The 13074-nt window shown below is 41.9% G+C and overlaps 2 protein-coding genes across 8 annotated transcripts in view; one reads left to right on the plus strand and one right to left on the minus strand.

Moving 5' to 3' along the window:
* Nsf (N-ethylmaleimide sensitive factor, vesicle fusing ATPase) overlaps positions 1 to 13074 on the minus strand; it is a 323620-nt gene that overhangs the window by 184281 nt on the left and 126265 nt on the right. The gene's annotated exons all lie outside the window — the stretch shown is intronic.
* Positions 1 to 13074, plus strand: part of LOC104871529 (ADP-ribosylation factor 2) — a 113669-nt gene that overhangs the window by 23517 nt on the left and 77078 nt on the right. For 5 of the 7 annotated variants that reach the window (XR_782891.3, XR_782890.3, XR_782892.2 and 2 more), the window contains exons 4-5: positions 2665 to 2789; positions 4973 to 5046. Coding sequence is in view for 4 of the 7 variants with exons in the window: in XM_010637451.3 (XP_010635753.1) it covers positions 2665 to 2789; positions 4973 to 5046 (199 nt within the window). In the remaining 3 variants the exon portion in view is untranslated. Of the gene's footprint in view, positions 1 to 2664; positions 2790 to 4972; positions 6229 to 13074 lie in introns of those variants that run through there. The other 2 variants (XM_010637450.2, XM_010637453.2) reach the window with 1 other exon arrangement.

Consider the following 13074-nt stretch of genomic DNA (forward strand, 5'->3'; position numbering starts at 1 on the left):
TTTTTTTTTTTTTTTTTTTGTACCAGGGATCAAACTCAGGACTTTGTGTTAGCAAAGCAGGTGCAGCACCAGTGTGCTAAATCACAGACTCTAACAGCTTTTAATATTCTGTCTTTGTGTTAAATTTCTGGAATCTTTACTATTATTATTATTTTTTTTTATCATGGCTAACTGGAGTCCTATATGCCTTACTTATCTGTGTGTCAAATCGTCTTTTTTTTTCTTTTTTTGGTACCAGGGATTTAATTCAGGACCTTGTGCTTGCAAGACAGGTGGTAGCACCACTGAGCTAAATCCTTGGCCCTCAAATTCTTTTTCCCTCTTTGGGAAATTTTCTGCCATTACTTCTGTAAACAGGTTTTTTTATGTCATTTGCACTAGCTCCTGCTTTTTCATTGATTCTAATCAGTATTATGTTCTTCTTTGCATCATCTAGCATCTGGTGGATTGATTTCTTGTGGTCCCTTGCTATTTTGAAGAAATCTCTCTTTTCATGATTGCTTACCACAATCCTGTCTTCTGTTTCTGATACTCTGTCCTCACTTTGATTCATTCAGCTGTGTATACCTTTAGTGGAGTTTTTAATTTCCTAGATATATGTTTGAATCTGTTTCATGGATTACTTTTCTTTTCTATTCTAGATGTTCATGGTTTCCATTCCTTTACTGCTGGGTATTCATGGTTTCCATCATGTTCCTGAGCTCCTTTATTTATTTATTTTTTAATCTGTATCTGCTCTAGAGTCACTAATTATGTCTTTCATTCTGGTCACCATCTCTGGGAAATCATTTCTGCTTTGATTGTTTTCTACAGCCTCATTCATCTGCTTTGTTACTTCTGCTGTTACCACTTCAGGGATTCCAGGTAGGTGGCTTTTTCCACCTCATTGCCCCAGGGATTTGCCTTTGGTGAGCTGAAAGTTGGGGAGGGGATTTACATCTTGTTTAAGTGTCTTCTCATGTTCCTTGTAAATTGCTTATGGTGAGTAGCTTTATTGCCAGTATTCAGAACCCTTGGAAAAAAGACTAGTTCTCAGAAGTGTCTTCCAGGTATAGCTGGCTTTTGGGGTTTGAGTCTGTTGCAAGATCCTACCTCTTCAGTTTATTGGGGATGAGAAGTTTCTGCCTGCTTGGTCCAGCTGCCAGTTTTTTGGCACTGGCTGACAGTTTGTTTATTTATTTTTTAAGACCCTTAGGCAATGTGTCTTGTCATCTTGGCTAAAGTAGTGCAATCAACAATAACAATAGTGTCAAATACAACCTAGAAAATGATAAACTGTGGTAACTATTAGTTTGCAACCTTTATCTGAACTAGATTTGTGGTTATATAACAAAATATAAAACCTGAAGATTGTATTCAATAAATAGGCCCTTAATATGGCAATTTTACCTTTAGGGGAGAAGATTTAAAATGGGTTGGGGATAGGGCCGGGGATTTAGCTCAGTGGTTCTGGCACCTGCTTCGCAAGTGCAAGGACCTGAGTTCTATCCCTGGTACCAGAAATAAATAAAATAAATAAAATGGGTTGAGGGGGCAGAAATAGAAGAAGAGGAAGATACCAGAACAAGACTGAAGGCCAAAGTTTAGGAAACTGGTGAAGAAGACAGGTGGGAAGGAGAAAAGGAAAAACAAAACAAAAACAAAATAGAACAACAGCAAAAACAATTAGAAACTTTTTTCATTCTACAAAAAAACAAAGTAAGAACCAGAAAGGAGGGAAAAAAGAAAAGAAAAAGAAAAAAATAAATAAAAAATGGAAACATCTAATTCAAGATTTGTATCTGCTGTCACTGGTAGGCAATGCAGAAATAGAATCCAGATCCAAATTGATTAATCCCAGCAAGACAGCCACAGCTTCACAATGGGTTGTTGATAATGCAGCCAGCCTGCCCCTTTAGTTTCTGTGGTTTCTGGCTATGAGGCTGGAACTAGATTCCTTGAGCCTACAATGGTTTATGTGCCTCCTGCTGGCTTGAACTCTGCTCCCTGAACTCCTGCTGACTTACTGAGCACCCCGACTGAGGCACTGGTAGCCACTAGATGGGGTTGGTTAGTAATTGTTCTGAGTTCTGAGCTCAGTTGACCCCTCTCCAAGATGGCTACCTGCCAGTCACCCTCTCCTGGGTGACATCTGAACCTGGATAACTCACCAGCTGTTGCAGTTGATTGAGCCTACTGATGTACTTCTCTGTGGAGGCCTGTGGAATCACCACTAGTCACCGTGCATCTACAGATTTGGCCCCTCCATTCCCTTGCCAAGTATCCGGGTTCTGGGAGATGCTGCTGCTTGCTGCCTCCCTCCTCTTCATTACTGTCTCTTTCTTCACTCTCCCTGTGGACTTGAATTCTCACCTCAGATCTTTTCTGGGTCCTAGGGACCCACTTCCCTCCTCTCCTCCTGCTGCTATATTCCAGTGTCAGGACACCAAATCTCAGAGAAGCTCTTTCTCTGCTGCTCACCACTCCACCATCTGCTATGATATTTCTGAAAAAGATAAATGAGTTGAGTGTATAGCCAGCTTTCTAACTCTGGAGATTATGTGTCCTCTCATATAATTTTCTTTCAGTGAATCCACACACATAAGCAGGGTGAAACAGTACAGATATATAAACCACTGTTTTTGGCAGCTTCACAATACTAACATGCTTATGATTTCTTTCCAGGTCTGATTTTTGTAGTTGACAGTAATGACAGAGAGCGGGTTAACGAAGCCCGGGAAGAACTAACTAGAATGTTAGCAGAAGATGAGCTCCGAGATGCAGTTTTATTGGTGTTTGTAAATAAACAGGTATGTTGTTTTGGCTTTTTGAGCACTGAAACTGAAACTTACTACCAGTTGTCTCACATGTGTAGATATGTAAACTAGATGTCTGCCTCCTTCTCTCTTGTCCTAACTATAACCTCTCCCACCATTTCCTTTTTAGAATGTGTTATATTCATTCATTCATTCATTCAACAAATAACTAGCATTTGAGCATGTACTAACTTTGAGGCTTTATTTTAGGTATTGAGTATGTAGTAATAAGTCAGTCAAAATTCTCAGTGTTCTTGGAGTTCACATTGTAGTTGGGAGTAGAGACAGTCAGTAAATGTAATGTTTCAGGTGGTAAGTGTTGTAGAGAAACATAAAGCAGAGTGTAGAGTAAGAGGGCAGAGTAGCTGTGACCCTGATAAGATGACATATGAACCAGGAGGAAAGGGACCCATGTGGTTCTAGGAACAAAATGAGAAGAAGCAAGGGAGGAAGTGAGATTGGATCTATAGGACCTGAGGTTGTAGAGGCAAGAGCCCTTTTAGATAAATATAAAGCAGGAAAATAAGACTAGGAGGAGGGCTGGCATGGAACTTTCCAGGATCTAAACTGAACTGAACAGGAGAAAGAAATTAGAGTCACATGGAACAGTTGTCAGCAGAGGTGGGAGGTGACCATTGTTATGGACAATATGTTTCCTTACACCTTCTCTCCATGAATGCATTATGTAATTGAGGTTAGATTGTTTTGACAATATTGCAGCCTGTAGGGTCACTTAAAATGTATTAGCTGCATTTCCTCTTGTCATCCCACTCTGTAAAGACAATTTTCCATGGTGCCTGAATCATGATCCACATAACCGTTAACCTGCTGTTCAGGTTGGATGTCAGTGTAGTTTCACTATAATAGACTTTAAGAATGAAAATAATGGGCTTGGGGATTTAGCTCAGTGGTGCCACCGCCTGTCTTACAAGTGCAAGGTCCTGAGTTTGATCCCCAGTACCCCCCCCAAAAAAAAAAAAAAAAAAAAAAAAAAAAAAAAAAAAAAGAAAAAGAAAATAATGAATTTGTTAATTATAAAAATAGAACATGTTCAGGGTATAATTTGAAAAGCAATTCAGAATATCAAATGAGATATTCCAGTCCTACTGTTCAGGGTAAAATATTATTAAATTTCTTCTATTTCTTTATAGACGTAGAACTTTCTATACCTATGTGTAAGTGATCATGTGATTTTTATTTAAATTTCAGAGATTGCAGTATCCATTCTGTTTTGCAGCCTGCTTTTTTACTTAGCATATCTTTGATATCCTCCCATGTTGGAACATCTATATCTTCCTTGCTCTTCAGTGCTAATGTATTAAATTTAGTTTGCTCTTTCTGTATGCCAGACATGGTTCTAGGCCAGTGATGGCGAACATTTTAGAGACGAGTGCCCAGAATGCAGCCCCAAACCCACTTATTTATCACAAAGTGCCAACACTACAATTAAACTTGAATACTGAGGTTTTAGTGTAGAAAAACAACTGATACATTAACATATTTTGTCTTAAAAGAAAAAGAATGTGTGCCACAGGTTTGCCATCACTATTCTAGGCACTTGGCATACATCAGAGAACAAGATAAAGATTTCTTGCTCTTGTAAAGCTTATAAGCTTTACTAAACAAATACTAAACAAATAATTTATACTAAATAAATAATTTTTGTGATATGGTTATGTAGGGTGAGTACTACACTTAGAAGGTGGAGCAAGCCAATGAGGAGGCAACCTTGGGCTTAGGCTTTAAAGGCCTTACAGGCCATTGTAGCAACTCTAGCTCTTACCTCAAAGAGGAGCTGTGCTGGAGTTTTGGTAGATGTAATGATCTGACTTTCACCGACTACTGGGTTGAGAAGAGGTTTGGGGGCAAGAATAGAAGTGTGGAAACAAGTCAAGAGGTTATTTCAGTAATCCAGGTCAGATACTGGTGGGGTTGGATCAGGGTGGTAGCAATGGGAGTGGTGAGAGGTAGTCTATATATATTTTCATGGTAGGACTGTTGGGATTCCCGATAGATTGGCATTGGGTTTGCGAGAAAAAATTAAGGATGATTTTAAGGTTTCTGGCCAGAACAACTGAGGTAGAGAAGACTGCGTTAGGGAATCCTTTAGGAGGAAGAACATATCTTATAGTGTAGACATAGCATGATAAACTGACTTTTGCACGTTCTTTTTCAAGGATCTTCCCAATGCCATGAATGCAGCAGAAATAACGGACAAGCTCGGCTTACATTCCCTTCGTCAGAGAAACTGGTATATTCAGGCTACTTGTGCTACCAGTGGAGATGGGCTTTACGAAGGCCTAGACTGGCTCTCCAACCAGCTGAAAAACCAGAAGTGACCAGAAGCAGTTCGTTTCCTTTGCATTGTGACAAAATCAGCTGGCCTCTTCTGTGTGCATGTGTGCGAATGAGGAGCCCTCGTGGCTGTGTGGCTGGGAATAGGGGCAGCTTTCTCACACTGTGCCTTATACATGCTACAAGTATTGCATTGTAAACACTACTTTTCATTTCAGTAGCTTTGATGATCATTTTTGCAGTTGATGGAGGAACTCAGAAGAGGGGCTCTCTGGTCTGTGTTAGCCAGAGTAGTCTTCAGGGTAGGAAGGAGAATTGGAATGTGGACAGGATCAGTTGTTGTAGTCCTGGGTCTGTATTGCTGCACACCAGGAGTCCTGTTAGACTTTGGTATCTTTTGTAAAAAGGAAGGAATGAATTATCCTTTCCCATTACTGCAAGGCTAACAGCTCATTTTTCAGTGCTTTACAACAGAAGGTCCTCAAGAAAAAAAAGGTACTTGCTTACTGCAAGTGTGAAGAGGTTCAGATTGGAATGTTCCTTTAAGTTCTATTTTAGCCCAGACTCCCTGGTTGAACATGCTTTACTTAAAGAAATCAGTGATCTTTTTCCTACAGTTTCAGGACGGTAACACTAGAAAATCTTCCAGCCCCTCTCTCTCTCTTTTTTTGCCAAAAGGAGACTATTTGAGGGAATCACCCAGGTTGGGACAAGGCTCTTTCCTGGAGCCCCATGGTCCATAGTGGAGTGAGGATGGGGTGGAGGAAGCCATAAAAGGTCACATTTGTGTCCTGGTGTCATCGTCTCAGGTTTCAGGCCCCCCGAGGCTGCTGCCCCCTCTTCCCTGGTCTGTACTGCATCTTCTTCGTGTGAAGCAGGAGGCTCATACTTGGATGACGTTTCTGTCAACATGTACAGCTGTCTTAGTTGACCTTAAGCTTTTGTTTTCTGTTCCCAGAACTACACACCTGTAAATTTTGAGATTTTATGAGAGAGTTAAGTTAATTTGGGGGATGAAGCTCCTGGCAACCCCTAATATTGTCCCCCGGTTGGTGCTAAGTTTTCCTGTGTAAAACATATCTTTTTTTTTTTTTTTTGAGACAGGGTCTCACTATGTAGTCGAGACTGACCTGAAACTCACTATGTAGCCCAGGCTGGTCTCGAACTAACAGCGATCCTCCTGCCTCAGCCTCCCAAGAGCTGGGATTACAGGTGTGCGCTACCACGCCCGGCTTGAAAAACATATCTTGTCTAGACTACTCTCCATGGCACTGACTCCCTTTTCTTGATGGCAATAATGTCTTAGAAACTTTGGAAATGTGCTTTATGTTAACTTCTGAATATTAATAATGAGCTGGGTTCCCTCAGTTTGAGCTCTTTTGTACAGACAACTATCAGCCACATTGGTAACTAAGCATTCCCATTATTTATCCTTTCAAAATTCCTTTTAAACAAATCTTGATTCAAATTAAAGGGGTGGGTGGATATAAGGTAAAAAAATATATATATATATTTTTTTTGGCACTGGGGATTGAACTCGGGACCTTGTGCTCACGAAGCAGGTGGTGGCACCACTGAGCTAAATCACAGGCCCTACATTTTTAATAAAAGTAAATACTGTTTATTGATAACAAGTTATACTAGGAAAAAATTTCATGCAATGATAAATGTGGGGTGTAATGTTTTCCTTTAAAATATTAACCCTAAAGAATGCTTGTTGCAACAGTGGCAACTAAATCCAGATTGGGTTTGTTACCATGGAGCAATCTTTGAGAAATATTTAGATTGTATGCCTCAAATTTGCAGGGACTGTATCTTAACAATTCTGTGATTGTGCTCAGTACATTGTACCAGCTATGGTGCTAGGCCTCATTAACCACTTGGTGACCGGTTGGACAATAAAAGACTTACTTTGGAAGGACAGCCATGTACTTGAATTACTTTAAAATACCTATCTCTTCATCTCATGCTTTCTCTTGGAACCTCCCCTCCCAAGGATGTGTGTGCAGGGGATACCTGGAGGTGCTGGCCTGACCTTTAGGCCTTAGCTGTATTTCTCATGGGCACACTCCATACACTTTCACTGTAGCTTTCACACTGTAACTTTGGAGCTGGTGAGTTGGGGTAAATGTAAGAGAGGGGCACATCAGTTTAGTGGTTTTAAACAAAGATCTGGGTTTCTGAAAGCCATGCTTATATCCTGGATGTGTTGCTTTCTGCTTGCTGGCCTCAGGTCACTCCTACTAAGTCTTCATACCTCTGAAACTCAGCTTGCTTAACTGTTAAATGGGAATACTAACCCTACCTCATAGAGCAGTGAGGATTAAATGACACATGCCTTGGAATGCTGTGCTGTCTTTTTCTGGGATATCTTGGTGTCCAAATGTGAACAGCAGTGCTGGCCACAAACTGAGCAGCACTGTTAATAGAAGTGATGAGGGAGGGCCGGAGGATTATTTCATCTCTTTTCCTGCTCTTTGTATTCGCCTGATATGTGGAAAGCTCTGTGCTCTCTGACCATGCTCAGTGCTGTAAGACCAGCTGGGATGCTTGCATAAAAACACTGCTGGGGCATATCCTGTTTTCTTTCTTTTTTCCTCTCACTTTGTTCAATTCTGTGGGTTTCAGTATATTTAAAGAGTGTACAGCCCTTAGCACTAATTTTAGACAGTTTCCATCACCACCAAAGGAAGCCCTGAATCCAGTAATGTCCACTATCCCGTAGTTGGCTTGCTTTCTGTGGAGGAAGGGTTGGGTGGAGGAAGTGAGGAAAGGTCACATTTGTGTTCTGGCGTCATTGTCTCTGCACAGGTGAGGGTCCTGGGGAGCAGGTGAGCTGGTGCTTTAAAAGGACTGAGGTGCTGCAGACCCATTTACAGTGTCAGTCCTGAACTGCAGAGTAGTGGACAGACAGAGCCCAGGTAAAGACTGCTCCTAGTTAGGTGGCTGTGGACTTTATATTACCTTGAGAGGGGAAGGGGTACTGTTGCTAATTGCAGTGACAGCAGGTGTAAACAGTTTGTGGTTACCCTTATCAAAGGAGTGGGAGAGCTCCAAAGCTGGAATCGGGTCCCTGAAGCCCTGTCCATTCACTAACCGGACTATTCAACCTCTGACCCTTGACTTCCTTTCCTGGAAATGGAAGTTCCTGGGCTTGCCTCAGGTACAGCTCTTTGAGCTCTTTGTGAATACCCAAAATGTGGGATAATTTGAACAGTTGGGGCTCTGAGATTCAGTTCTGTATTTTATAGTGCATATAATTTGAGCTGTCATAAATAATGCTGCATAAATAATGTTAGCATGGCTGGGGATATTTACATATGGTATTACTCAGGACAGAAGGAATATTAAAAAAAATTATTAGCACACAGTTGCAGTACCTTATTATCACTTTCATTGTTGCAAGTTGAAATATGTATATAATACATCTTGATTCTATTTTATTCCCTTCCCCTCCCCTCCCCTGCAGGGCTAAGTTTCAAAGAGGGTTTTCTCTGACACCTTAAAGCAGTGGTGGCAAACCTACAGCACGAGTGCTACAGCAGGCTGTTTCTGTCATTGAAGGCTCTAAAAAGTTCGCCATCACTGCCTTCACTTCATCACGGCCTTGTACCTGGTACTAGTTGTCCAGCAGCACAGAGGAAATCTGATGATATACTGTGGAGAGTCTCTTATTCTTTTGACACTTTTAATATTTTAAAACACTTTTTGGTGTTAACTTTATTGTGACATAATTCACGTGCCATAAAGCTCACCTGTTTTAAAGCACAGCTGTGTGCAAACATCATCATTTGAGAACATTTTGTAAAGACACCCTGTCCCCTTTAGCAGTCACTCTCCATTTTTCCCATTTCCTCCATAACCTCGTAGACCTAGCAATAGACAACCTTTAACCACTGATTTACTTTATGGATTTGGTGGTCAGGCTTTTTAAAAAAAATTAAACCCAGGGCGCATATATTAGGCAAGTGGTCTACCACTGAGCTACATCCTCAGCTCTATTTATTTATTTGTTTATTTAGGGATGGGTCTTGATAAGTTTCCAGGACTTAAACTTGAGATCTTCCTGCCTTAGCATAAGTGGCTGGGATTGAGGATGCTTTTAAGCTTTTATTTTTTCACTACCCAGAAGTCGCTTGAGCGACACTACACTGAGAACTTTTTTTCTCTTGTAGTTTTCATTTTGGGGGCAAAGGTTGACATAGAGCCTTGCTGTGTATTTCATGCTGGCCTTGAACTCACTGTGTAGCTTAGGCTGGTCTCATACTCATGGCAGTCCTCCTGCCTTAGCCTCCTGAGTGCTGGGACTACAGACATGTGCTACCACGTTTGGCTTCTCTATTTTCCATTCTCATCCTTCTCTTTTACTGTGATGTGGAGCGTCCCACATGCGCGCGCACGAACATATGATGGATGATTGGCCTAGATGACTACTTTCCTATACCTAGTTGGTCAGTGCTTGCGTACTGCTACTCAGTGCCACTAGATGGTGCTGCTGCCTCGCCTCAGCTGCCCCATATGCTGCCCTGGCTGGAATGGTCTAGAGGTTTCCAGGGAATCTTCTTGCCTGTGCTAAGGCCTGGACACCAGGAGTGACTCAGAAAACTGCGGTACAGCCAGGGATGTGCCTAGAAAAGGTGAACCAGGAACCTATAGCAAAAGACATTCGCCAGTGATGATAAAGGGGACAGCAATAGCAGCAGCAATCCTGGCTGCCATTTATCGAGCATGTTGTCATAGGCGTCAGTGGTGTGTGTTCCCCTATCTTCCACCTCCTCAAGGCTCCTGTGTTGTTGCATCTACATTACAAAGGGGGAAACTCAGGTTAATGAAAGGTAATGTGACTTGCTGGAGACCACATGAGCATGACTCAAATATGGGCCTGAGTTCCAAAGTCCACTTCCTTTGCACTCTGCTGCCTAGTAATCTACTAAAGACAGATATAATGCCTGCTCTCCCCACTCACTCCCTAACCCCAGATGACAGAGGCAGAGGGAAGGAAGCAAAGGCAAAAACCATCTTACAAGTGTTCTAGGCTAGGGCAGGGATTGAGTTAATTGTTGCACAACTGTAAATTTACTATGCACCATCAAATTGTTCACTCGCAGTGGGTAAATTACATGCTGTGGAAGGTAGACCTTAAGAAGGCTGTGTGAAATTTATAATCATGAAACCAACAGTGATGAGGGCACCGGCTCAGTAGGTCTCAGCAGTAATGCGGGTATTTTAAGAGGGAGGGAGAGAGCGTCTCTGAGTAGAACACCCTTCTGACCTGTGCTGGAAGGCTGAGGGTCAGGGAGTTCAGTGCCTCACCAAGCAAAGTATACTAGTAGCTCAGCATCTGAAGAATGTTGAACTCTGTCACTTGGTTTTATCTTTCTTGTAAAACGAGAAATAAGCTTGGCCATGTAACATCTTTGACAGCCCTTGTACTCTCCCAAGTCACTCTTATCCAAGACAAATAAATCCCAGAGGTTTTCATAGGACAAGATTTCTAGACTCCCATTCTTTATTTCCTTTGTCTGTCAGCATTGTTGTTAAAATGTGGGGGCCGAGGTGAGCATCAACACTTAGTTCCATCTTAACCAGGTCTATGGTTTTATTTCATTGAAGTCTGATTTGATTTTCTGCTCTGTAGAGGGTCCTGTGAATATAAATAGCCTACAGCCAACATTGTCTCTTCTGATGCTGCTCTTAACCCACTGACACTGCATGTTGTGTTTCTACTAATATTATATAGGAAACAGAACTTTCACCCTTACAACACAATAGATCTCCTATACCACTGCTACAGGATCAGGCATGTCGCTTGCTTTTAGGGATCTAATGAATCTTTTGCAGTTGTCTCTTTTTATTTCATTTAGACTTTGGCCCACCATCCTAAACTTTTGGCTTTATTTCAAATCTTGGATTTTCTTATTGAATGTGTTACTTTTCCCTCCAAGTTTTGCTTTCTGCACATTGATACAAGGACTCATAAGTCATCATTTGAATCAGTGAGAAGGAACATTGAATGAGACGGGGGCGTGCCACCAGAGACCTCCCTCCATCTTGATTCATCAACAAATATTTACCTAGCAGCTGTCATGTGCTTATGGTGAACACTTCTGTATAATGTGATGCTGAACCAGTCTACAATTTGGCTAATCATACTTGAAATTTAGCCCTTACTTCTTTCTCTTGCCCATTGTTGGGTGCTTTGCTAAAGCATATATACGACTTGCATACCAGTGTCTCCATGTACCCATCTACCTATCAACAGTGGAGATGAAGTTATTTGACTGATCGCTCCTAGTGGGCTACTAGTAGCATCTGCCATCTTTTATAAGACGGGCTCAAAGCCTGTTTTACTGCACAGCAACATCAAACACCGCAATTTGTGGTTTTCAGGGTTCCCCCTGCCCCCACTAAACATGGCCAACATTTGCCCGTTCCTATTTCTCCCACCCCTCTCGGCTTCCTGATTTCAGTTATTTACCAGTGGGGGCTCTGCAGTCACACTGTACGGTTCTTGGTTATAGTTGGTTGGAATCAGAAGAATTGAGCTCAGGAGGAGCAGAAGGGCTCTCCTCAAGAGCTGCATCGATGCTATGGGCCCCAACTCCCCTATAATCATGTTTGTTACACTTTCCAGATTGCTGATTATTCTCTTTCATAAGTAAAATGGAAAAATGTTGGGAGAAAAGAGACTTTAAATGTCTTCAGTCTTTTGTTAGCATCATGCCATCTGTTGGAACAATGAGTCTGTCCCTGTTATTCCTGCTCTGAAAAAAAACCCAGCTTTTAAAGCTTGCTTTGTTATATTACTTTATTATAAGCCTCCATCATTCTTGGATTCAATAATAATAGTATTAATACCACTTAACACTTATTGGATACTTACAGTGTTTTAGGTACTGTGCCCTCTTAAAACCTGAGCTTAGCTGTGAGCTCTCAGTCCAGCAGACACATGTGTTTCTACAAACAAACAAACAAAAACAAAAAGCTACTTTTACGTCCTTGTTGGTAGGTGGGTCCCACCTCTGTGAGCAGGACAAACTGAGTTCCCAGAGACCAGGACCTTCAGAGACCTGAAGGAGTCTGGTTTCCTGAGGCTGGCTGGGTGATGCAAGGACTAGACTTGTGGTTACTAATGTCTGTGAGGAGAGGAAGAAACCAAAACAGGCATGGAAAGCTACAAAAAGTGGGAGAGTGGGCTGAGCACTGGCAAAGGAGACTGAGCAGGAGTCCAAAGGTGAGACTCTGAGATGCCTGGGCAGGTCTTGTTGATCTGGATGGACCTATAAACCCCTTGTTCCCCTTTTCACCAGTGAGGGTCAGAACTGAGTCAGGAGGAGTGACCTCCACATCCTCAGCTGCTGAGAATTGTGGCTGGCAACAGGCAGGTAAGATATAAGCAGCTCCACTTTCAGCAGAATGTGCCTTTCTGAAGATTTCCCAAGAGCCAAATTACCCCATCACTCCCGGATCTTGCCGCTGTTCTAGACTGTGATTTGCATTTTTAAAAAATGGATACAGCCTCCCCACTGGGCTGTCAACTGTTATTTTCGCAAAAGTCTCTTCCAGGCCAAACATGGGAGATGTTCAACAAATATTTGGTAAGGTAATTAATGCAATTGTAGGGGTGAAGGGAACTTTGGCCTTCAGAAAGTTTGTTGGAATGAACTAACAATAGATTATCAGGAGAAAAGAGACACAGATTTATTTAACATGCACAGGGGAACCACAGGAGAGGGATCAGGCCATAAGCCAGCGAAGTTTAAATGTTTCTACCTTCTTCACAGGGCGGAGGGAGATGAAGGGATGTAGGTTATTTTGAGGAATTAAATGATCTTTAGGGGGAATGAATAGGTCAAGAAGACAAGCAACAGTTTGTATGCGACTCTCCGGAAAGACGAATGGATCTGGTAGATGAACGGTAGTCTGTGACAAAGTCTATCTAGCTGTGGGATTTCCTCAGTCTTCCTCCCTGCACTCTTAGTTT

Source organism: Fukomys damarensis, unplaced genomic scaffold (genome assembly GCF_012274545.1).
Source record: "Fukomys damarensis isolate Sample0158 unplaced genomic scaffold, DMR_v1.0_HiC HiC_scaffold_23, whole genome shotgun sequence".
Classification (NCBI taxonomy): domain Eukaryota; kingdom Metazoa; phylum Chordata; class Mammalia; order Rodentia; family Bathyergidae; genus Fukomys; species Fukomys damarensis.